The sequence below is a fragment of the Sphaeramia orbicularis genome, chromosome 7 (genome assembly GCF_902148855.1).
Source record: "Sphaeramia orbicularis chromosome 7, fSphaOr1.1, whole genome shotgun sequence".
Lineage (NCBI taxonomy): Eukaryota > Metazoa > Chordata > Actinopteri > Kurtiformes > Apogonidae > Sphaeramia > Sphaeramia orbicularis.
The window spans coordinates 30,836,402-30,862,670 of record NC_043963.1 but is presented as its reverse complement, the minus strand read 5'-3'; the positions used below and the strand labels follow the sequence as shown (position 1 = coordinate 30,862,670).

The 26,269-nt window shown below is 39.8% G+C and overlaps 1 protein-coding gene and 1 long non-coding RNA gene across 2 annotated transcripts; both read left to right on the top strand.

The window, feature by feature from the left end:
- Nucleotides 1-313: 313 nt before the first annotated feature.
- Nucleotides 314-24,604, top strand: LOC115422096 (uncharacterized). Its single transcript, XR_003935786.1, has 4 exons — nucleotides 314-458; nucleotides 19,170-19,252; nucleotides 19,584-19,696; nucleotides 24,243-24,604. It is a non-coding gene; the product is annotated as an uncharacterized LOC115422096 (long non-coding RNA).
- bhlhe23 (basic helix-loop-helix family, member e23) lies at nucleotides 799-2,572 on the top strand. The gene has a single exon (XM_030138161.1). It carries the CDS (start codon nucleotides 1,199-1,201, stop codon nucleotides 1,880-1,882), a length of 684 nt encoding a protein of 227 aa, XP_029994021.1. The 5' UTR covers nucleotides 799-1,198; the 3' UTR covers nucleotides 1,883-2,572.
- Nucleotides 24,605-26,269: the final 1,665 nt, after the last annotated feature.

Sequence of the window (26,269 nt, the reverse complement as noted above, 5' to 3'; positions counted from 1 at the left end):
TATTAAAGATGCAAGAAAGCTCATTATTAATTCCAGTCTGTTTTGTGGTGATCAGACCTATGATGTATAGAAATCAACTATAAAACTGAAGCTATTTGTCTTGACTAATCACTGACTGGCCGATGGATGATGCTACATTACCTGTAAAGGTGACTGAGTGTAACCTGCTGACTCTGCTGGTGTGCAAGGTCAATAGCTTTCAGGGAGCACCTCTGTCCAATGCAGGCTCAATGTACTATAGTGACTATAGCTGCACAGTCATTTGGTTTGTTTATAGAAATATTTCAGATACACAGTAAAGATTAGAGATGATCTTATGAGGAGGAAGCACCTAGAACTGGGAGGTCACATGTTTGGGCCACGTTGCATCCTTATGTCAGTGCCCTGCACGTAAGAAACACACCTGATGCTTTAAAGTTTCTGGATCTTACCGGTTGTTGAGGATCTGCTTCAGACAGGTGCGTAACATCCATTTACCTGTTAGGGGTTTGCAAGACACTGATATTTTACTTGTTTCATAAAAAGCATAAAATGTATTTTCTTTATGCTTCATTTAAATGCACATGAAGAAATGAGCATATTTTTGTGAAAACAGAGTTGAACAGAATATAATATGTTCGCGGACAAAGAGGTATCAAACAGCTGTGCCGTGCCTCAGTTTGTGTTGCAGTTCTCACTTTGTGATTGAAATTGGGAGCAGACCTGCGCTCTTCCCGAGTTAATTAAAACGCCCCCCTGATTGGACGGGCGGATAATCCCGAAGGGCCTCGTGCTCCTACTAACTTGCGAGCTGGGTAAAGCGCGAGTCACAATCTGCCCAAGGCGAGGGAGGGCAAGAGAGACGCACGAGAGGAAACCGACTATACAGACAGGGGGACACGAGCGCTCCGGTCTCAGCGAGCACAATTAGACAAGTGTTGTTGAACGTGGGCTATGCGCGCAACAAGGGGGGAGCGCAGTGTACAGAGGAGGTGAACGCATGTAGAGGCTCAGCTTCAGATTCACAGCCTCCTTCTTCAAGAGTCACTGCACTGACAGAGGAAAGGAGAGGAGAGGAGGGAAGGACAGAGCAACTCCTAGAAAACAGCAACTCTTGGACAGAAGTACGTGAGTACAGCCTACAGTCTTCAAAACATAGGATAGGGTCAGAAGCGGAAGAGTAGACTTTTCCTGGTCAGAATCTGCTCTGGAAGAGAAAATGAATGTCAGCGAAGAGAACCTGCTCAAGTCCATCAGCAACGACGCGCTCCTCGACCTGACGCAGCGCTACGGCCAGTCCGCGTTCGGCTTTGGCGCTGGCCATGGTGCTGGAAGTCCGGGTCGGTTCCCGCTCACCCCGGCCACCGACTTCCTCTCCGGACAGACCGCCAAGTCCAACGAGAGCGGCGGGGAGCACACGAGCGACGACGAGGACGGCTTCGACTCGCTGGAGTCCCGGAAGAGGGGCCCGTCATTTGGGGACGACAAGCCCGGGGGGCCCCTGGCCAAGAAGTCCAAGGAGCAGCGGTCCCTGCGGCTCAGCATCAACGCCCGGGAGAGGAGGAGGATGCACGACCTGAACGACGCACTGGACGGCCTGCGCGCAGTTATCCCCTACGCCCACAGCCCCTCGGTGAGAAAACTCTCCAAAATAGCCACTCTCCTCCTGGCTAAGAACTATATCCTCATGCAGGCTCAGGCTCTGGAGGAAATGAGGCGGCTGGTGGCTTATCTTAACCAGGGACAGACCATAACTTCACCAATTCCCACCGCCCTGGCGCCGTTTGGACAGGCTGCCGTCTACCCCTTCTCGGGTTCTGCACTCGCAACCTGCGCCGAAAAGTGCACTACTTATTCCGGGACACCATCGAGTCTGTTCAAACACTGTAATGACAAGCCTTGATTTGGTTTATTTTCCTGAACTTTTACTTACACTGCACCCATGTCGGTCTCTATCCCACTCTAGTTATTTTAAATCATTCTGTGAAAAATAACAATTTTAGTCTAATGCATAGCCTACTGTTTAAGAAATGGTCGATGTTTTCTCCAGATTTAACAAACGCTAAGAAAAGAAACTGTTTGGGCCTTGATGAAATCAAACACCCTGTCACTTTCTTGCTCGTGCTTTCAAGAGAATGCAGGCCATGTCTAAATTAGTTTGTCATTTGGGCGAATTTGACCAGGTTTTTGTTTTCAGCTTTTGTTTGTGATCTATGCAACATTAATCTTCTCCAACAACACGATAAATGGAAATGTCCACAAATGCGACCTAATCTCGACTTCAAAAATAAATACAGTAATTCTGACAGGACTTCCCTCGACTATAGTGCTGCCATGCGGGGGAAAAAAATCAAATATGATGTACGTTCTGAAATGATGTACTGAAAATTTGGGTTTTTTAGTTAGGCTATTATTGCACATCTCACATGATTGTATTGTACAACTGTGAAAAATCACTTGCTCTAAGCCCGGCTATATAACTGGTTATATAACTACAGCCTATACACTGAAGAAGCGTTTTGGTTGTGTTGCAACATGGATTTCATATATTGTTTATATGTCTTTATAATTAAAACACATATCTATGCTTGGATGTGGTTTGCTTCTTTTAAACATTACAGCTTGTGGTTCACGACACTTGGATTTGGTGCAGACAATAGTTGTGCGACGTGTCATTTCTATTTAATAATTATTTCAGATAGTTTATTCATTTTATTTATAGTGTTATGGGTTATATTAAAGAAAAATAATATACCCCAGGCAAACTCTTATTATTAGCAAATCATAAAAAAAACTATGTGAACGGTAACACTCACCTCTTCATTGTTGACCCTCTTAAAATGTATTGTCAACTTTCTGAGCTTTTTTCTGTCTCTTCTTGCATGTGAAGCCCCTGACATGAAGAGTATATGTTTAAATGAGCTCAGTGGGGCTGGTGGGGCCCGTTTGGCACGAACTGGGGTCGGTGGCGCTGAGGGGAAGGACGCAAGAGCCGCCCCGGGCACCCAGGACCTGTCTCTGGGTATTTGTATGATTGCAGGCTTTCTTGGCGGGTTCTCATACCCCGGACAGCTATTAACACGATTTCAGCTCCTGTCTCCCTGCTCGACTTAATTCAGTGAACGTTACAGGGACAGTTTGCTTTTGCAGGTTGGGATTATATTAATTTTATGGGGAAGGGGGGTGTGTGAAAAGTGATGGCTTATCTTAAGTGCTTCTGGAAAAAAAAAAAAAAAAAAAGAAAAAAGTACCTGTATTTGCTTTGTTTTTTCTTTATCTTCATTCATCTGACAGAAACACACTTTAGTGGTCTACAATTATCCATATACTGACATTTTCTGCAATAATACTGGCTCTTTTTTTCAACTATTGCATTATATTTGGTGTAAAAAAACCATCCTGCATGATAATACAGTGTATTTAGTGCATTGGATATAATATATAAACTATATTACCTTGTTCTATAATAACCAACAAACTTTTATTTTATTAGATTTTGCTGTTATATTACATTTAAATGTCATTTGCAGGCTAGTAAAACATCAAACATTAACATACACCAACATTGAGATAGTCATAATCATAACTTTTAATATTAAAGATATTTCTTAACTGAATTTCTATTTCTATTTGTTTCCCCACAAAGTTTAGTTAAGACATCAAGATCAAGCTATTCTATTTATGCCTCTCACTGAGTGACTAAGTGATCCACTCTCTAGTCTCTCTCATACAATTTAGCTTCATGTCACAACAACAGGCCACCCATGGCATCTTAAATTGGCCCTCTGATGACACATGTCTTGTCTGAGGCCCCATGAGACAGTCAGGGCAGCAAGGATGAAATGTGACAAATGCTGCAGATGATGTGAGGACTTGGGGCCTGCGCTCCATCAGTCTCCGTGCTGCTTAATTGCCACAAATGAGGCGGTTGCCTTTTTGTACGGACGGATGGGTGGTCACTTTCCCTCCCTATAGGCCTCCGATGTCGTGCTGCTGAAATATATGTTTTATTGTGTCACCTTATTATCTTAATGGCCATTATGGTGAATGGTGGCAGCATGTCACTTGGCATCTAGGCTGTATCTATAGGTTACAACGGGTTTGTAATTCTGCTGATCACTTGACTTCTGACCCTCTTGCCTACCAGTAATAGATGGCATGGACATAAAACCAACTATTACTCTAAACTGTCTTTATAATGATGTTAACTGTATACATTGGAGATTATTTCTACAACATTTTGCTCTTGTATTTTGCATCCAGATGAAGGCCTGCAGAGTATTAAAACAAAAGCTTATACCAAGGAGTAAAGCAGTGAGAAAACCTTTGCTCGGTGTTGTCAGACATTAAGGACTTACATAGTCTTATACAGTTTAGTTTATGATCATTTACACAAATACACTACTAATGCCACCTACTTGGATTCAGATAAATATAGCTGTGTTTTTAAATTTATCTGCTCACTCAAACTCAATTGACTGTATAAACATAAACAGTAACATTTAACACAAACAGTATAATCTGACATTTTTATTAGTACAATTCCATTCCACTAACATACATACTGCTTTATTTTTGAATGCAACACAGTAAACAGATCTACGCCTGAATGTGCCCCGGGCATGCCCCTACACAAAGTCCACCATGTGTGACACGACGTACAAAACAACATTTACTGAGTCTTTTTGAACGAAACATGAAAGGAGAGCAACAATTTAATAAATTCCTTAATGCGCAAAGTATATATATATATATTTTAAAAGGCAGCATAATATGCTGAGAAAGACAATTATGACCTTGTAAATGAAGAGAAGAATTTCACTGATACCAAAATAATGACCAACATTTCATAGACGGATGTGTGTACATGTCTATATATTATACGATCTATAATTTAAGCTGTATAGAAGCTGGTCATTACTCACTGGAACCATTTTTTGATGAAGTGTATAAAATAATGGTCATATTACTTAATTGTACTGCTGCTCTTATTTGTTTTTCTAAAACCAAATAATTCATTTACTTCAACCTGCTGAAAATCCTCTTAATTCCAAGGTAAAAATACAAATTAAATATGATGAAATAAATTAAATGTACCAGAATCATATAAAATGTTGCACATTTATATCTTGTTGCCCATTTTTGTGTGTTGCTGACATGTCTTTGTACAGAAAAAGACACAGCACTAGTCAGTGCACTAAACTCTCACCACAGCCCAGTGTGGTGCAGGAGCACAGACAGACTGTGCGATGTCTGTAAACATTTGTGTTTGCTCTCCATGGGATAGAAAGGGAGTGATTTCATTAGCATGGCTCGAAGCTTTGAGGTATGTTTGTGTGCTTTGCTGCAACCCGATGGTATAATACTAAAACCATATGCCCTTAAGTGCGTACCTCTGCCTAATGCTTCTGACAGCGCTGTTTTCTCTAATTAAGTTATCTCTATGTGCAACCTCATGTGTTTGATGCACATTGTAGCACTCCATCTCATACACACACAGTGCACGACTACAGCCTTACACACATACTGTACTTATAACAGGGGCCTTGCAGGAAAATGAACATACTTCAGTTCTTATTATGCTTACAGTGGAGGACCAAAGGGTTTTTAAAGCATTAGGTATTTCTTTTTTTATTTAAATTTGCTCACAGAAGCACTGGCATGGCTTTATATGCCACGTAACATAGAAGAAATGATGTTTTGGGCAGGTTCATAATGGGGGAAGGGGTGATAAAACAATAGGGCCAGACAAGTGGGTGTACACATGAGTGTGTATGCGCTGGTTCATGAGTGTGTGAGGTGCATCAGCTGGTGAGAAATGACACAGGGCACGGAGGATGGGGAACTTGTCCCTTAGTCTTTATGTGCTGCCGGTGGCACTGTAAGGATGGCCCCCACCCATGGGCCCCTCAACTTTGCTCCACTATGACATCACAGTCCATCGTCCCTCCCAGCCCCGCCTTGTCGAAAGCGATGAGTGGGTGAGTCAGTTGGTTCCGAGGAGCCATGTGATTCGGGGCGACGTTGCTGCAAGTGCAGTGAGATGGGCCTCGGCCTTTCATTCGTTAATCAGACGTCCAAGGGGGGTGGTGGGGAGGGGGGGGGGGTGTCTGTTTGTATGTGTCTGTGTGTTTGTGCATTGCATGTGTGTGTGCCTGTGTTTTGTGCTCATATGGCCGCAAACCCTCGAAACATGGCAGTCAGGCAAAGCGTTTTGCCTATCGCCACAAGGCACCTGACACCACGCATGGTAGACCCAGACAGTGTGGCAAGGGCCAAATTGGGCCTGGTGGGAGGGAGCGTAGATGGAGGAGAGACAGGCAGCACTGGATGACAACAGTGTGAGCCATTGTTGAAGATGGTGTCCAATTCAGGTCTGCATTCAGGCCCGTTTATCTCTTAGGGGCGCTCCATGAGTGATGAGTTCTCAATTCTCAAGTGCAGTTATGTTCTGTTCAAAGACTTCTCTGTCAGTCTTTTCTTTTGTGGTTTTTCCCCTCCTCTTTTCTACTCTATAATATTTCTCCTCCCCCTGCTGTCCCTCCCCCGATTTTTTTTTTTTTATCACTGTGCTTATCACTCACACTCTTTCTTTTTAGCTTTCTGCCTTGACAGAGGATACGAGATGACAAACGGGGGCATCCGTTACTGTAGTGATGCCTAATCTCTGTAATAGCCCCACAGATACAGGACTGGTGGTGAGCAAACACTCACATAGGAGCAGACACACACACACACATCCAAACACACCTCAATTCACTGGACAAATGTACATGCAAAGCCCTGGGGTCAACAATCATCTCCATGCTCAGTCTTGTGTACATTCTATAACCTCCTTCACTCACTGTGACTTCTAGCTTTCTCACACTCACAGACACACATGGCCCAGCACCCCTCTGTCGGTTCAGTACCAGCTGAGGAGAACCGTGGTTTTGTGGGGTGCAGGGGGAGCTCGTTATCCTCATTAATTAATGACAAAAGCAATGTAATTGGCCATCCATAATCCTCCATGCGGAGACGGTGTGACAGGCGGGGCTGGGACCATCCTCTACAGCGAGTACAACTTATAAACACACACACACACACACACACACACACACACACACACACACACACACACACACACACACACATATAGAAAATGAAGACACATTTTATCCTGTGTGTGTGTGGTTAATGATACACTTGAATAGCAAGGCTGATTTGTAATTATGAATTGACACTATAGGTTGCCACATAAGGGAAATGTAACCGTAGATTTCCATGACTTCAGTCAGACTCCACACAAAAGAGGAACAAGTATGTCACTTGATTTTCTCATTTTCTTTCAGTCATTCTGTTGTGGCATTTGAGGCTCCACTGGGCCCAAGCTGGTGCACCAGGCTGCAACATGCTGTACCCCTTCTCTGAATGAAAGACAAGATTAATGGCACTTCCTGTCGCCGACTATCTTGTGCTCGCCTAATTAAAACCATTGGAACATGCGCGTGGCCAAGGATCAGTGGCTTTTAATGAGGAGCTTGTAGGCTGATTTGGGCCTCATTTTCTGCTTAATAAGGCCAGTTTAAAAAGTAATTTTAGAGGGATGTGACTCCTTTAAACCTGCTCATTATCAATGATAGCGCTTCACTTAAGTACTTCAGGAAACGCTGTGTTTAATTAATATTGTGTCGCGCACGTGGATTAGCTGACAGGCTGGAATGGTGGAGTGCAAGCAAGAGAGCGAGGGAGCTAAAATTGATGAAGAACTTTCAAGGGCACTGATTTCATTAAGCAGCTTCATTACAGCCCAAATAACTCTTCATGTCATTTCAATGCTTCAGTCGCTCTCACCACACACACACTCATATATACACGTTAAATAATCATGTGCTGAACAGGGGAAGGTGCACCAAGGCTGCTCAGATTTTAGGTGAAAATAAGACAATGACACTTTGGCTTCAGGCAGTGTTAATGACAACTGACAACTATTTTTTGCATCCCTCTCTGTGTGTAAAGGTTTTTCCATTATGTATTATGTATTATGTTTGCTATTGTTTTATTCCCTCGTCATTTCACGGCTTTTTTCCTTAAGCGCTCATAAACAGAGCTTTTGAGGTCAAGCAGTTTAAGGGCTTGAGAGAGCTATAGTAACTTTCACTGTGGGCTGCTAACACTGAGGTTACAAAGGCTCTTACGGCCTCTTCATCCCATTGTGATAATCTTCTTAGCCCCCCTGACTCCGCCGTTCAAAATGTATAGAGCAGAAAAGAACTGGACTTGAGGGGTTTTGAGTGTCCAGCAGCTCAGTCTTTGTGGTTTTTACTCTCTTTCAGACCAATTAGCAGAGGAAAACAGCCTGAGCGGTTTGTTTTATGACACAGAGCTTCTTTGTTAGAACGTGTCACATCAGTCAATCAAGTCCTCAGACACCTGCCATTTTAATCACCTGCTGGGAAATTATTTCCAGTCCATTTAACATAATTAGAGTAGCTTTAAAAATCTATTAAATTACAATTTTGGGCAAAATAGTGGATGTTTTCACAGTTGAAATCCTGGTAATGAGTTTAGTAGGCAAATAGAGACAAACCTTCATGTAGCTCATGGTAAATATAATAAAGTGAGATGAAATACAGTCAAGTGCATGTATGTTTTTCTATTTTTCTGGAATTTCCCTTTGTGGGACTAATAAAGTCATATCTTATCTTATCTTATCTTATCTTATCTTATCTTATCTTATCTTATCTTATCTTATCTTATCTTATTTTGTCTCAGAAAATGAAGTGGGTATGTTTTAAATGGTTACAATACCTAAAAAGTTAATGAAATATTTTTGTTTAACCCCTTGAATTAAAGCTGAAAGTCCAGATCTTCATTATGTTTCATTTCAATCATTCATTTCCACTGTGTACAGATGCAAAATGACCAAATACATGTCACTGTCCAAATACGCTGTTTTCCATAAAGTTGGAATAATTTTCTTTTTAGACACATTCTTCTTTTTATTCCCATTTATACACATCAGTAATCACCTTTGACTGAGTGCAATGATTACATACTGAGTCCCAGTTACACTTTATGTATGAAGAATAACCCACATTGTTGCAATCATTTCATGAGAAGAGGTAAAATTATTTTATTCCAACTTTATGGGCAATAGTGTATATACAGACCTGACTGTATGTTAAAAAGTGGAAAGTTGTGTTTTTCTTCTTTTAATCATTAAAGATTTTTGTTGCAACTTCCAGGTGAATTTTCCTCAACATTTAACCTTTCTTAAGTGATTTATCACCATTTGTTCCAATGTTATTCTTGGCATTTTTCCAGTGATGTTAGTTAATACTTCTCATATGGCATTGTATGTTTCAAATATTTTGTGTTGTAAATCCATAATTCCATTTTATTTTACTCCCAGCTGCTCCTGTTTTTAAGTAGAGTTCTCTGTTTTTATTTGTCTTTGTCACTTTTACTTTTTGGTATATCTGATATGTCCATTGGATGTTTCATATGTCTTGTTTTGTCTCGGCTATATTGTAAATGAGGTCACATCCTCAATATATCTCTGAGTTTAAATAAAGGTTATGATGACAATGATGATGATGATGATGATGATGGTGATTTTCCTGTAGTCTTATAGCTGATCATACATGCTCAGAGAATTCTATCAAAACAGAGAAAAGAAAATATGACTCTCTCAGCAAAATGAACATAAAAACAAACATCTACTGCCACTGAAAAACTGAGAAACTGCATTTTATTTTAAATATTACAATGTAATGAAAGTGATTCAAAAATGATTAAATGTTTTGAATCAGTAGATGCTTTTGGTTGCTGGAGACTGGTTATATCTAAGAGGGTTGACCGCTGCCTCTGTGTTCTTATTTTATAGTAAAATCAGGAAACATCTCACTCACAAGGCACTTATTCCTCAAATTTTCATTCATTCAAACCCTTCACTGCATAATTTAGGATTTAGGATGGAGGAAAAGGATCCAAGTAGCTTCCAGTGAGCTGATTCTTGAATGAGAGGAGGGAAAAGACGACAAGGTAAAACACAGACAGACTCTGAGCGCCGCATTTCGGGGAAGAGATAAATTGGTTGAGAGACATGCTTATTCTAATCTCTACATTGGGGACCTGCTTACATTATTTTGGGCATGTCTTGTTGATAGTATTCACACTGTACAACATCCTATCAGGTAATATCGCGGTCTTTGAAGGATTAGCAAGAGTAAGAGGGGTTTTATTCTGTTTTGTGGAGGGGATAATTCCTCTGAAACATTTTCATACTAATATGGAAATGGTTTTCATTTATTACGCTGAGGTTTCTTCAGGACATTGTAATAGAAAAGTGAATCATTTTGAAAGCGAGAAAACAGAACGAACCATTCATACAAACATGTTATGCAATAAAACAGTCTCATGGTTCTCTTGAACTAGTGAATTTTAATGTTTTTTTTTTAAAAATTCTTTTAATGTTTTATTACTTTTAGATGCAGCAATAATGAGTTAGCTTTTGGCTGCTAATGCTAATGCCACAGTGGTTAACCCTTTAAACCTTAAGCTTAAAATGGTCTGTTTAGACTTTTTTTTTCTTATTTTGACAATAAAAAGGTTAGAAAAAGTACTGTAAGTGAGTCATTTTGCACATTTTTCCAGAGCACTTAGAACTTTCAAAATCTAGCAGTCATTTATAATGTACTACATGTTATAATTCTGCAAAAACAGCTTCTTCTCCAGCTTCTAGTAGAAGCGTGAGTGAAATTACCGTAATGACCCAATAAAACCTTTAAAGCACAACATCTCAGGTTTCAGAAATCATTGGAATTTTTCCATTTGCACAAACAGTGGAAGAGTTACAGCCTGTCCAAAATGCATATGCGCGGGGTGGGTCAGCGATGACACATCAGGTTTTAAAGAGTTAATACAGGAAATCAGATAAGCTCCACTACCTTGTTATTCCTTTTTTCATAGAATGCAAGTAAGAGGATAATAACACTGGATATGATCCTCAGAGACAGCTATTGTTCTCCAATTGTTTTGGTCCTGAGTCAAACAACATAAAAACACCTCTTGTTTGTATCCAATGTGTCCCCTGCTGTTTTTGTTTTGATAGTATGAATATCTGGAATGAGATGAAATAATATGTGGGATATAGTAAACACAGCAACGGAAATATTGCCATGTTAAAGGACAATATAGCTTCCAATTAATGAACCAATTAGCTTATCTAACTGCCAGGCTACTGTATATAAATCATTCATTATCAATGCTCTGCTAACCTTCTAGTGTTATCTAACTGGTCCAACAGACATCCCCCAGTTCTCCTGTCTCAAGGTTGATCTGCACAGTGGATGGACAAGAGACAGCTGCCCATCACTCTCCTGCCACAGCAGGCCATTAGAACACAGCCTGTGTTTGTGTCTATGTGTTTGTCATTTACAGGTTTAATTAGACGGCGTTGTTAATGGAGGAGATGACTTTGGAGCCGTCCATGAATGACACTCTGTCATTTCAGACAGCAGGGCTACAATATGTTTCACTAAGAGTTCAGGAGGGGAGCAAAAGAGAGAGAAATATGTTGAAGAACAATATGATGGAGATAAAGCAGAGGGAAAGAGTGAAGGGTGAAGGGAGGGTCATATTGATATTATTTATGAATGGTTGGCTCTGTGTGTGTATGTAAGTGTGTGTGTACATGTAAGTGTCCATGTGTTTTGTTTGTCTATGTGTGTGTGTGTGTATGTGTTAATGGATCCCCATAGTGTATCTTGGTCGGTCCAGGTCACCTGCCGTTCCCTCTGTTGTGTTAAGGATTATCCCAGGAAGTGAATTGGAGCAACAGTAATATGAAGTGTGCCTCTTACTCTAAGCCTTTGCAGGAGTCTTTTACACACACACACACACACACACACACACACACACACACACACACACACACACACACACACACACACACACAAATATAAGTGCATATGCAATACAGGCATACCAGTAGATATTATACATTGCAAAAGACATTAAGGTGATTTTTTAAAAATGCTAGTGTGTTTTTGTGTGCATTATAACCTAAAGCCAGATTGTGAGTGCTTTTGACATTAATCTCAAGAATGTCTGGTGTGTAAGCAACCATGAACACGACAGGAACAAAATCACTTCATATTTTTTGTCCACTTTCAAGTTATTTTCTGCAGTCTACTCAATAAACAACAACTTGTTGTGAAATAAATATAAAGTATTGCCATATTGAGCAAATGGGAAAAAAAAGGAAAAAAATCATGATCATGTACACCTAACTATTACTATTTGTGCTAGCGCAGGTACTTTTTTTTTTTAATTCTGAATTTATTAAATGTATTGCAACCAGAATCCATTGTCATATTCATGATGTTTTTAAATTTACACACAGGTGAAAAAACACAAAAACATGTTTTGCGCTGAACACAATGCTCATAAACAAATTAATTTATTACTGTCGGAGAATGAAAATGCTAAATATCACTAAACCAATCCCATCAATCATAATCTTTCTTCTATTTATATTGCATACAGTAAAAACAGTGTTGTATGTTCCAAACCAGGGAATTACACGACACATTTATATTATCCCCCTCTACACACACACACACACACACACACACACACACACACACACACACACACACACACACACACACACACACCAGTGACATACACACACATGCTCACACAGACTTCTGATCTTCCTTATAAGGTGAACATGGGATTTCTGGTAATGTCCCAGCTCCATTTTCATTTTAATCACGGCAATGGGATCAGACAAGCTGGTGGGGCAGGCTTGGCCTGGCTCGGTTGATTGTTCTGATTGAGTTTTCTTTGTTTGGCAGATATGTAATACAGTCTGCTTAAGAGGATTTGATAAGAGGAAGGAGGTTATTGTGTGATTTAATCATGATCACTGAGGTGAACCTGCACTTGTCCACTTCCTGACAGGCAGACGAGGGGGCTTAATGTCTCAGCACAGACAGGAACAAGTTTGCTGGTATTAAAACCATACTACTGGTATGTCATAAAACATTCATTCAACCATGTGACTTGTTTGTGACACTGTGTCTCTTGACTAATAAATAGAGTAATACTTTACAAGAATGATATACAGAATATCTGATGATTGGATGCTGAGGTGGGTGGTGTTGGCATGGAAAGATGTTGAAAATGGTTTTATTTCACTGATTGTTGTGCAGCACATTCAGCAACAATATGTCATACATTTATGGTAAGTTGACTGGACTTGTGTTAAATGTTTAGTAGGAGGATGGATGTTAGCAGGATGGATTAGTATGAAGTACATCTAGACAGATAATAGACAGATTATGTATAAGCAAATGCCATGTGGTTAAATTATGTCATGAACAATGAAGAAAAGATAAAAGCTATGCATGACATACCACGTGGACAAAAACATATTTGATGTAAATTGCGAGTATTTTAATGTGTAAAAAGATAACATGCAATTTTACCACCTATTGATAAGATGGTATTTTTTCCAGCAATCAACTAAATATTGCCACCAAGGTGTCAGCATAAATACAGTGCTCTAAATATGTCCATAAGGGTTTTCTAAACTGGTCTTGCCGTCTGCCACAGGGAGGATTAACTTGGCTGAGGTGGTGGGGTGACCCCCTTCCCCTGATGTTCACTCTCCCTCATTTTTCACTCTCTGCCCACTGCTACCACCAGTATTGAAAAAAACAGAAGAAGTACACCAAGAATTACCATATGTGAGGATATATATATATATATGTATGTATATATATATATTAACTTTAACTATGAGCAGTTCAGGGTAATAAATGGAGACAGAGAAAGATAAGCCTAGCTTTAGCTTTGCTCAGTTAGTGTTTGCCTCCATCAGCAGCAGTATTATTTACATGAGTCCCAGTGGGGGGCCTGCCTCTGTCAAACACTACAGCTGGGTACTGTTTGACCTTCTACTTTAATCCAGATATACACAAGACACCAACATGCACCTTTCTGTGTCTGACACTAAACACCCTGCAAGTCATGATCTTTGAATGACACGAACTGTTGTTGTAAGTACAATTCATGGGTTTTGATTTCCTGGATGTAAGCATACAATATACATTTTTTAACAGTGCATTCTTAATTACTTAATCCTCTTATGCACCCTCCATTACCCTGAAAACAGGGTCATCTTGTGTATGCATGCATATGTGGGTGTGTGTACATACGATGGGAAAATATTTGATGTGCATGTGTGTCCAACAGAGAGATGTCATGATCCACACATGGTACCCCACCCAAACATGCTACAGCAGTTCTCTGACCTCACAGCCCCTCCCTTTACCACTGTCAGCTAATGCATTAACACTAAGTCCATCAGATCATACTCATATCCATGGAGCGGCTTCTTTCTTTCTTTCTTTTTCTTTCTTTCTTTCTTTCTTTTTCTTTCTTTCTTTCTTTCTTTCTTTCTTTCTTTCTTTCTTTCTTTCTTTCTTTCTTTCTTTCTTCTTTCTTTCTTTCTTTCTTTCTTTCTTTCGAGGTTGGGTACAGCCCAAAAACACAAACACTTCAAAAACAGCGTCTGTTTTTGAAGTGTTTTTTTTTTTTTATGTGGTTGTACTTAAAAGTGAGTTCAGACCCAGTGAATGCTTTTTTTTTTTTTTTTTTTTTTTTTACAAATTATTATTATTACACTGACTCTTTCTTTCTTTCTTTCTTTCTTTCTTTCTTTCTTTCTTTCTTTCTTTCTTTCTTTCTTTCTTTCTTTCTTTCTTTCTTTCTTTCTTTCTTTCTTTCTTCTTTCTTTCTTTCTTCTTTCTTTCTTTCTTTCTTCTGTACTATGCATATATATCTGAAACAACACCAGTACAACATGGATATGAATTGACGCTGCCTGAATACCTCCCCTCAAACTTCTTTCGTCTCGTCCGTGGCTGCTGCCACCGTATCTGCACAGAGGCTTTTGTGGCTGACTTGATGGCTGTTGGAGTATGACGGGTTGGCTTAGCGTCAGCTGTTGGCCCAGCCAGGCTCAACTCAGATTGCTCCAGATTAGGAGATGGGGCACTCTGAGAGCAACTATGATCCATATTAAAGCTGCATAAAATGAAAATTGCAAAGATTTAGAGGCGGATCATAGGCCACAGAGAATTTAATCACAACCTGGTAGTATGTGTGTGCTTGTGTGTGCGTGTGCATGTGTGTGTGTGTGTGTGTGTAATTCATAGTGACATGAGGATTATCAATGTAGGCAGTATTTACTTATCAACCCAGTGTTTAGAGATGTATCACAAATGTTTTATTAGTGCTGTAGTTCCTCCCTGTCATGGTAACCCAAGAGCACAGACAGGCATGAAATGTGGGGAGTTTCTAAGTTTTAAAGTTTTGGGACAAATGTGTTCACAAGACAAAAAATAACTGACATCAATTTATTCTGTATTGGTGTGTGAGTGGGCGAGAGAGAGTGTGAGCACAGCCGATGATGATACTGTTCTGGGTGTCCTCAACACTTGTAATCCCACTAAAGCTTTAAATACTGTTACTGTCTATTGAAATGTCAGTCTGGTAATAGATCGCAGCACAAAAACCCTAAATTTGTACTCGTAACACTTAAACTACATTTTTCCTGGTATCATTAAATTTTCCCTGGATAATTCTTTCCACCTTTTAATTATATATTTTCACTTAGCTCCTCAAAATAATTAATTATACTGTATACTATTGCAAAGTTTGGCAGAGAAACATTTTATTGAAACTGGGAAAGACTGCAAGTGTGAACAATGTCTACAGGGGTGAAAAAGCAATATTTGGTACTTTACCAATACATATTCCATGCTATATTTCAGAAACACATATACTCTGACATCTGTAGTTATTGTGAGGATTTATATTTTACATTAGAGTTATAAATTGCTTGATAGTCTGCTCTGTATCATTAAAAAAGTACAAAAAAAAATGCTCCATCTCATTTGGTTACAAGTCGTAAAATACTTTAAAACATGCATGTTAGTAATTTAATTTAAAAAAAACAAAACAAAACAAAATAACAACAACAACAACAACAATAATAATAATAATAATAATAATAATAATAATAATAATAATAATGATAATAATAATAATAATAATAATAATCACCCACACTAAACACATTTAATTTAATTTTATACATTTCATATAGATTTAATCGAAATGTCTTCTGTATTTTCTGTTTAAACTAAGATTTATTGTATACATTATGCCATTTCAGCTTCCACTCCTGTATCAGTTCTAAACATTTCCTTCACCATATCTTGTTGCTGACACAGTTTTAAGCATTTACATCAAAAGGTTTACGCTGTGTAAATATTTTTGGCATGTGTGTATATTTTGTGCATTAGAAACATGACCACAAGTCATGACTTGTGTCCTATTTGTGCCCACCTGCATTTACTTTTCTGCATAAATTACACATAAAAAAATACTCATTAAATATATTTTTATTCCTTATCTCTTTTTTCTCCTCTTTATTGTTGTGCTTCTTCATTTTTTCATGTCTTTCTCTTTGCTTGCTGCTTCCTCCTTTTTTCTTCCTCCCTCCCCTTTCTTCCATTCCATATTTCCAAATCCCTCTCCAAGAGCACATTGTGTGTGTGTGTGTGTGTGTGTGTGTCTGCATGATTCTCATATACACAAATGTGCACACACACACATACACACGAACAGAACACAGACTTAGATTGAGCAGATGGTGACCGTATTCATTTTTTCCCCGACTAACATTAACCATTCATTATAGACAGCAGACTAAGCCAATCCCACATCCGCCCCCATGCAACATGTACACACACATCCACACACGCACACTCATAATGTCCAAAAATTTCGCCATTAGCCCAGTGACAGTCCCAAAATCTTGCATGCCCCTCCGTCAGTGTTGATACTCTCTCCTTCCAGACGGTCCCAGCTCTGCTCTGACTCAATCTGTTGACATTTCTGATTCCGTCCCCATGACTCAAATTTCTCCTCCACTTCAGCAACCCACAACAGGAATGAGGAGCATCTGACGATTCCCTCTGCCTTGCCTTCCATCCAATCCCTCTGTTTTTTCTTTGTTCCTTCCACTTTCACTGTCTGGCTTTTTCTGGCAACTTCCCCCATGAGTAATTGACACAACCACTCGCTTTTCTTCCTTTGTTTCTCTTTCTCTTTCTGTCTAATTTACCTCTCCTCTTCGTTTCTATCTCTGTAATCAAATAGAAAAAAAAATCCAAAACCTGTTAGGCAGTAAATCAGGTTTAATCTCTAGCTTGAAGAAAAGATGAACATTAATCCACATCTGTCCATACAAATGTTTACCGCTCATATTTCAGACCTCATTACACCCTGCTGTTAAGCTGCATGCTCATGGCTATGTACGTGTGGTGTGCAAGGAAAAGACAGAAATAGAGAGGTGTGTGTGCACAAATGAGGTATTGTGTCAATGTGAGCTTGCAGACATGCATGTTTGCCTCCTTGCATGCCTTCCCGTAGCGAAAGCCATCTGAGGAGGTTTTGGCCCTCTGCCGTTGTGTGTGGTCTGAAGGGTGCACAGGCAGAGAACTCTCACACACTTAAACTAATGAGAGTTTTAGATGCAGTCAGAGACCAGGGTGAGTTAGTGCTCCTCAGCCACCCGGTGGACATCAATCGCCCCTGAAGGCTTTACTTAGGTCCTTTGGCTAAACTACACCGATTGCCACCCTTTATGCTCACACCCACACAGATCTGCGAGCGTTCACAGATTGAGCCGAGGTGTCCTCAGGACTCTGCAGGCCTGTGCTCTAAAGACACAAGGTCAATATGAACTGGGCAAAATCTTCCTTAGAAACTACTGATAAAATTTTTTAAAAAAATCAATCCAATAAATATGTATATTTTTTTGTTTTACTTATTTCCACCATATGATTAATACACTGTTTCCCATAAAGTTAGTCATTTTCTTTTCAGACACATTCCTCTTTTTATTCCTATTTATACACATCAGTAATCACATTTAAGCAGGTGGAATGATTATATACTGAGTCCCAGTAACACTTTATCATTAAGAATAAATCACATTGTCACAATCATGTCATGAGAAGAAGTAAAAATGTTTTATTCCAACTTTATGGGCAATAGAGGTAGTTCTCATTAGAAATATGTGAACTATATGCTCTGAGAGTGCACATTTACTCTAATCTAATCAAACACAGAATCCCTCAGTGTTCGAAAAAAAAAAAAAACAGGATCTGCACCAAATTTAAAGGGTTCAGTCGTGACTCTATCTTCACTGTGTTTCATAAAATAGTCTTTGCACAACCCTGAAAACATGCAAATAAATAAAGAAATAGTAATGGAAACATGTGCTCCTTAACCCTTTGTTGGGCAAGTGACTATTTTTGGTCATTTCCACATAGATTACAAGACAGTGACAGTAACAGTTACAGTGAGGACAGTGGGAAAACAATCTCAGGTCCAATGTGGTCTATAGGGTCTGTAAAGTCCACCTCTGTATGAACAGTGAGTGTACCTGCTTTGTTAGGTACCATGAAGTAATGGTACTAATGTAAGGAATGATGTTCAAAGGGATAATGTGGATGTGAACAGGTGTCTGGATCAGCACTTATGTTCTAAAAGTGTTGTTCTAATGTTCTAAAATACTTGTTTCTTTCTTGTATTTTTATATGTAGTTCTTGGGTATTTTTATTGTTTTGTTTTTTTTTGGCCACTTACAAATAAGGAATCAAATATGGTAACTTCAATGACCTTGATTTTCTATATGACAATAAAAAAATTCATAAAACTAATAAAGTCTTGTTAGGTCCTCCAATAACACACTAAGGTTGAAATGTTGAATTTCAGAGTATTTCTATGAGTGCCCTATAAAGGCTTAACAGAGGTAAAAAAAAAGAAAAAAGAAGGTCCTAATGAAGTCGCAGTTGAACCACTGTTAATTAAACTTTGAGGTAATGTCCTAATTTTGCAAAATTATTCAGAAAACGTTTGCTTGTTTATTTGGTGGCATAAATAATAATAATAATATCTGCATGCATGGCTTTGCTTGTGCACAACCTGCATTTGACTGTCTGCATCCATCTGTATTTGTCTCACCTGCCAGACAAAATCCGACCCCTACCCCTCAAAAATACTATTAAAAAAACCCCTTCTAACCACCCCTCTGCCTCTTTTGTCTCCTCTTCATGCAGCTCCTCTTCTGTCAGTCACCCCGTTGCCCTAAAACTGTCCTAAATGACTTAATCTACAGAGCAACAGTCCTCCAGAGAGGCTGGTGAGTGAGAACGGTCTCTGTGTGCTGTAAGGGGATTGCTGTAATTACTGGGATCTGTGCACCGTATTTATCTTTTCAAGGGACGGGTGATCCTGCCATAAAAAGCCCAACATTTGGCAGTTAACTAATGCACACCATTAGATTGATTGTGCAGGATTTGTGTTTGCTCTGCGTTTGTGTGCATGTGTGTGTGTGTGCATTTTGTGTATGTGTGTGTCCCATATTTCCCTACTGCTGTCATTCTCTGTGATGTGTATTAAATAATGCTTGGTTGTTCCCTGTAATCCTGATTAAATGAGGGTTAATGTGTGTCTGTTATACTTTTTCACAGGCTCCCCAACTGTGACCTTCTACAACTGGAGCGTCTAGAGAAATGAACTGGCTTATGAGACGTGATTAGACAAAGGGAGAGGCAGCGAGACAAGGCGAGGGTAGGACATCCAGGTAACATGCATGCCTCTGTCTGCATCTTAATGTCTCAATATGCAAGTGAGACAGAATGAGTGACATTTTGATACAAAATAAACAAAATCCATTGTCTGATATCCCTGAACATAAACCTCAGCAGCTTTCAGAATCTGAGGTTAGGAGTAAAATAAAAGAGAGAAAATAATGAAAGAAAATGAAATTATCACTCTTCTTGGATGTGGCAGAGAAACAAACAGATTGACCACGCTCTTCTTTCCAAAATCCTCCCCCGTGCAGGCAACATGTTCCTCACGTCCATCTTGGCTGTTTTTTCAGATATTTGGTGTCAGTGTGTGTGTCTGTGTCTGTCTGTATGTGTGTATGTGTAAATGTGTGCATGGGTTTGTGTACGTGTGTGTGTGTATGTGCGGGTTGTGAAGACGGAGGCTGCACCAGGCTGTCCAGCCTACACACAAACCGTCCCGTCGTTAAATCACCTTACTGTTCCATCCACCATCCACTGCCCTGAGCATGTTTTTCATTTGATGTGTGTTTTGGTAGAAATGAAAGACACACAGGGAAAGGAGAATGAAAATAAAAATGCAGGGGTATCAAGAGAGGACATATAAACATTGGATGTCAAAATACTTCTGACTCTCTATGCATTAATAAAACTAACTTTTGCCATCTTTGTCTCTTCAAACTCTCTCTCTCTTTTGTAAAGACACTCGCGCTCATTTAATCTCTCTTCTACGTCCCCTTTCTCCCACTTGTTCCTTATTAATTTTTATGTTTCTGACCTCGGAAACGGGCATGAGTACACAGATATATTACAGTAATTATCTAATTTTACAGTGCCATTAAATGTCATAGAAATCCAGAGTTATGGCATTAATACAATAAAGAGGGTTTGGGCTGGAGGGAGTATAACTTAATACTGGACCAGTCCATAACAAACTGTCCACGATGGATTTTTGCCAGTTTTAGTCTATGAATACTGCTGATGTCATTCATAGTTAAAATCACACAGTATGCATGTTCAAATCAATAATCATAGGGTTAAATGTTTGTGTAATCATGGCTTTTTATTATAGAATCAGTTGCAAAAGGTAAAAATGATTAGAGTATCTTATATTTGACCACATCTAAACATATACATGATGTTTCTAGATAACTATGTTTCAGATTCAGATTTACAAGATATTATATTTAGATTCTCGTCATTTTCCAGGATCCTGGCCCGCAGTAGTGTTATTTACTGTGCCTCTTACTGAGGCACATTTGGGAGCAGTTCAAATTCAAAGCTGTGCCAATCTACTCATTCCTTTTTTTGTCTTTTTTTTCACCCCCTCCATCTCTCTCGCTAACTCTCCTTTCATTTCTACGTACCTCTGTCCCCATAGATGGAGATGTGAAATATTTAAACACACTTTGTTGTTCGGGGACAATGCACTTCAGCAGATGGGCCATCACTGCACAGACCCCAATGTATGCAAATCTCCATACAAAGCAGCCCAGGATGTTTTCAATATAACACAAGTGCCTCAGGCCCTGTTTTAATCCCTCTTTACCCGCAGCCAATGCACTGTTTCATCCAGTCAAACGCCTTAAGCGCTATGTCAACTTGGACATCTGGCCACATAACTGAACCAAAAAAAGTGTGCATGTGTGTTTGGAAGGCATAATGTTTATGGAGGGTTAGGAGGAGTGATAAAGGTGATATAGTGTGTGCAGTTATAATAGACTATCTGGAAATAGTATTATCAGTAGCATCAGTAATGGCACAGTGGGTTGAAAGATCAGGCAGTGAAGCCTCTGAGGTGGATTCTTCGCCCTCCACACCACGGGAAACAGGTGCCAGTTTTGCTTTCTTCATTGTCTCTTAACTTGTTTTGCTGTTTTCTCACTTGTTTTTCTCACCCCCACCCTCTAGGAACAAGCTACCGGAGAACACGGCTACACACACACACACAGATGCACAAAGAACACACACATTCATGTCCACAAATGTGGCATGGTAACACACGCATGCTGCCCGCAGACTTTCTGGTCAGAACACTGATTTTTGTCGTTGTGACATCTGAAGGGTGCTACTGCAGAGCCAGACACCTGGATACACATGGCATCCTTCACTACTGTGTGTCAAAGTCCGTGTGTGTGTATGCAAGCTTTGTGTGCATACTAGGTGTGCGTTAGGTGTGGGGGAAGGTGCCATCGAAGGGAGCATCTCCTGAGGGTAACTCATCAGCTTTTCCTGGATGGACCACAAGTTCAGATGCTTGTGGCAATGTTGCTTGTTCTCATTGACCTACATGATACGAAATACACTTGTACATGTATGTATAACATACCACCATGTAAACCTATGAATGCATACTACAAGACTCGCACATCCACATGGGAGTCACATTCATATTTAATCATGCAAATCTTTGTTAGTGGTTATAATTACATTTCCAGTGAGACTCTACACAGATTCTTTGAGGAACAAAGGTACTGAGGAGAATAAAGCACTATTTACAATACATGTGAATTAGCAACATCACTGTATAGTATAGAGGCCTCTAAAAATATTAAAGCATTACCTTATTTGTGTGGAACATTCAATGGTCAATTGATGTAAATCCTTTATAAGGAAAATACTTACATATTTTCTCTGTGAGTTTTTCTTTCTTTATTATAACCTACAAAAGGGGATGAAATAAGGAAAGAACCAAACCATTACATAGGGATTAAAGTGTATTTTTCTCATGTCATTTTATATTAAAAAAAATTTGAGGATGAGACCTTAATATGCCCTTGCAAAACATTTGATACCTGCAAAATCTCTTTATTTGTTTGTTAGATAAAATTGTAGCACTGTTCAGTGGCTCAAGTAGTGAATTCTGACATGAAATAAGTGTCTTAAAGCGTAGATTATATGGGCATAATGTTTAATATCTTTGCTTGCTGACGTTCATCAAATGGGTGTAAAGTAAAAATGTGTTCACGTTCTGAGTAGCCACTATATATCAGAGCTCTGTAAGCATATTCCTTTTGCACTGTGTTCGTAGCTGGCATGAGAGAGACTGCCTGCAGCTTGTGTGATGGTCTGTGGATATGTGTGGATGTGGGGGGGCTTGTGTGTGCATGTGTACTTAAACCTCAGGCCATGAAAGTGTGTGTGCGTCTGTATGTGTGGTTCATTATGTGTATGTGGTTGCATCAGTGCGTGTGTATGTGCAGGGGAAGAAAGAGTGTAGGTGAGTGCACGAGACAAACCTGTCAGTTTCACAGCTGGTTTCTCTGGCTGCAGGGCTCAGGCCGGAGCAGGGTGACACTCAGCATCACAGCACCACAGCACAGGGCCTGGGGTAAACACACCACCATATACTGTAGGCTGACACACACATACGCGCACATACACATACCTTGGTTGGCTGCCCTCACCCGTAAGACCAGTGAAACACACCACCTGGGCAAGTCATCATATCTTGTCAAAGATTTTTTTTTTTTCCTTTTTGGCTCGATGGAGGTGTGAACAACATCACAGACCAGATTGCCTGGCAATAGACTGACCATCATCTTGTAAGGAAGGAGTGGGGGGAGGTTGAGAGGAACACAGAGTGAGAGAAATAACAAGAGAAAAGTATAACGTAAGATGAGAATGGGTTTCTTTTTATTAGCCTTGCTAAAGGGCAGAGATGCGAGATGGCCTGTCTCCCTGCATCATAAGCCACAGTAGCTCTATCTTGACTATCACCGACGCTCTTGACCCATTATTAATGATAGAAGTTGACGTGGACTATTAGTTGGATGATCCCTTCCTGCGTCAAGAAGAGATGGTGTTCCCATCCTTTGGTCTCATTTTGGGACTCACTTCATAGTGTGTTCCAGAGCAGAGTGGACTCTCTGTGGGGAAAAGAGCCTCAGGCAATAACCCCCCCTCAAAGATTGCAACCCCCCCTTATTCTCTGCCATCCCCACACGTTTCCATCTCCAATAAGGTGGAAATGATGGCAATTTCTTCAGGCTATTATGAGACCGTTCGTCTTTTTAAATACACTTATGAAAGAACAGTTTACCTCCAAAAATGCACATCAAGGTAAGTGAAAAAAACACCTTGATTGAAATCACATCTATAATAGTAGAGAAGACATTCATCCACAGTGTGAATGGTTAATTATTATTCTGAGTGCTAATGAGCAACTGCTGCAGGTATGTAAAGGAAGAAGAGCAACTGAATTATGAATTCTGCTGACATTTTGGAGAGAAAGACTCGAAGTGGCGTCAATTATAAAAACAAAGTAAACATGTTGACAGGAGAAATGAAACTGTGTTTTGACTGCTGCTGTCACGGGCGTTCACTCGTCCAAAGTTTACAAATGATTATGCCTCAGTGCTTCTGCCCTGGATGTGTGTGTGGATGTGTGTGTGGATGTGTGTGTGTATGTGTGTGCGTGCGCGTGTGTGTGCGCTTGAATGTGTGCACTCAGCGATCAACTTCTGCTAAATACTAATTACTGAATACTTAGTACGGATGCCCTTTCTATTGGGTCCCTTTAGTATAAACATTCATTATGGCTCTTTTTCTCCTTTGTAGCGCCATCATCATTATTCTACTGCATCCCCCGAGGAGTGAGACAGAGCTGAGGCCGGGGCCGGACCAGGCAGGGGGAGAAAACACTGTAGAACCAGAGCACCAGGACCTGGGAATGCACACAAGTGATATTTGTGCGCTGAGATCAAAAAGCATTTACCTTTAGATGTTTCCCTGATATGAATATTCAACATCCTTATTGAAATCTAATTTGGGTCTCCTTGTCTCAGGGGTCTTTTCATCAGTGCCTGTTGCCTGAGGCCACTGCTGATTGACAGCCAAACTTTAGTAAAGAGCAAGCGGGAAAAAAGGGGAGATCTGGTGGTGTTGGAGATGTGAGTTGTGTGAAGCTGGGGAGAGCTGGAACAGATGAGTGGAGGGGTACTGAGGGGTGGGTGATGGGGGGGACAACAGGGGGTGGGGTATTTAACCTCCTCGCATGCATGCACAAACAGAATGCTTCAAATTATTAGCAAAAATCAGCAAACATAATAAGGAAAACAGCACAATGTGATAATGTTTCTCTATATAAAGTTTTCTTACATATACAGCCTCTGTTTATATCTCAGAGGAAAAGATTTGAAAGCTCTGCATGTTTGCTGGCAAGATTTTCAGTAAAAGCATATTATTCCTGAAATGCTAAATTACATTAATTACCACAACATATTTTCAAAATAATACATTCATTTTTTTTAGATACAAATAAGCCCATTTAATGCTGTACATCTCTTTCTATCACTAAAACTATATAGCAGGTGGTTACACTGGTAAATATCTAAAATTCTGAAATGTTCTCATTAAAAATGGCTTTAAATTGTAATGGGCACACGACGTAGTTGTAAGAGTATTGAATTTAATCTCTCGCTGTTTTAAAACCAAGCATCTGACGCTCCCTGCCAAAGGCATAGTACCATATTGTTTTCTAAAATTATATTTCTAAACATTTGCTCAGTTATTTGTCTCCATTTCTGACAGAGGACCTGTGAACTCCATAACCATTCATTTGGCAAAATCAGAAAAAAAAAAATCATATCTGTTCTCCATTTCTCTGACTGCAGGGGAGAGTTGGTTTGCAGTGATGGAGTGCATTTGTATTTTTGTCTGTTGGCTTATATAATAAATATTAGAGTCTGTGCAGGCGCCTTTTCCCTGGTATAAAAAAAAAAGAGAGAGAAAGAGAGAGCACAATAAAAACAGAAAACATTTCACAGTAAAGCAGGAAGTATATCAACCATACCTGTGGAGCCTATAGGGATAGAAGTTACTGCAGTGCTACTTTCACAAAACTCAGTTTGAGAACTTACTTTGCTGTGAAGAAAAATACTCTTGTTTTTAGTGGAGTTCCATGCAGTGAACATGCATGTAACACACACGTGCACACAAACTCACACTGTCCTCATCTGGCCAGTGGATTGAGCATGGTTTAATGTTATTATTGCGCAGGTGTGGGTCTTGTCCCTCAGGGTTCCATTAAAATGATGCCCCTCTCAATAGCAGCTCCATTTGCTCTTTAGATTTAACACAGGCCATATGTCTAGCAGGAGGCAAACAGCTGATGGGGTTTAATTGACAGAAATCAACATATTCAGTTTTGTGTGTGTGTGTGTTTGTGTGTGTGCTGCTGTGCTAATATGGGTGTGTTTGGGCATCAGGGGATCCTTTTAAAGGGTCAAATGTGTATCAGAACAGAGTTGGAAAATAAAGGAAACAAAAGAAAGAAACAGACAAAGAGTGGCACTGATAGCAATAGAACAGAGGAAGGAATCATAATAGAACATTAGGAAAAAAAGCCACAAAATTTAACATTACATGGTTGTAACCCCGCACATTAATTAGGTGAATACATTTCCTTTCTTTTAGGGGTTGACATTCTTGTCCATTCCAGGAACACCGCTGTGTACAGAGTGTTAACTTCGTGTTTCATCTGGTATTACAGAGATAGTGTGTCTGCTGCAGTCAAATCATATAAAATTACCATTGTCAGAGAGCTGATTTAGGCTCAGGAGGGGATCCAAAGCAAATGAGAGTAT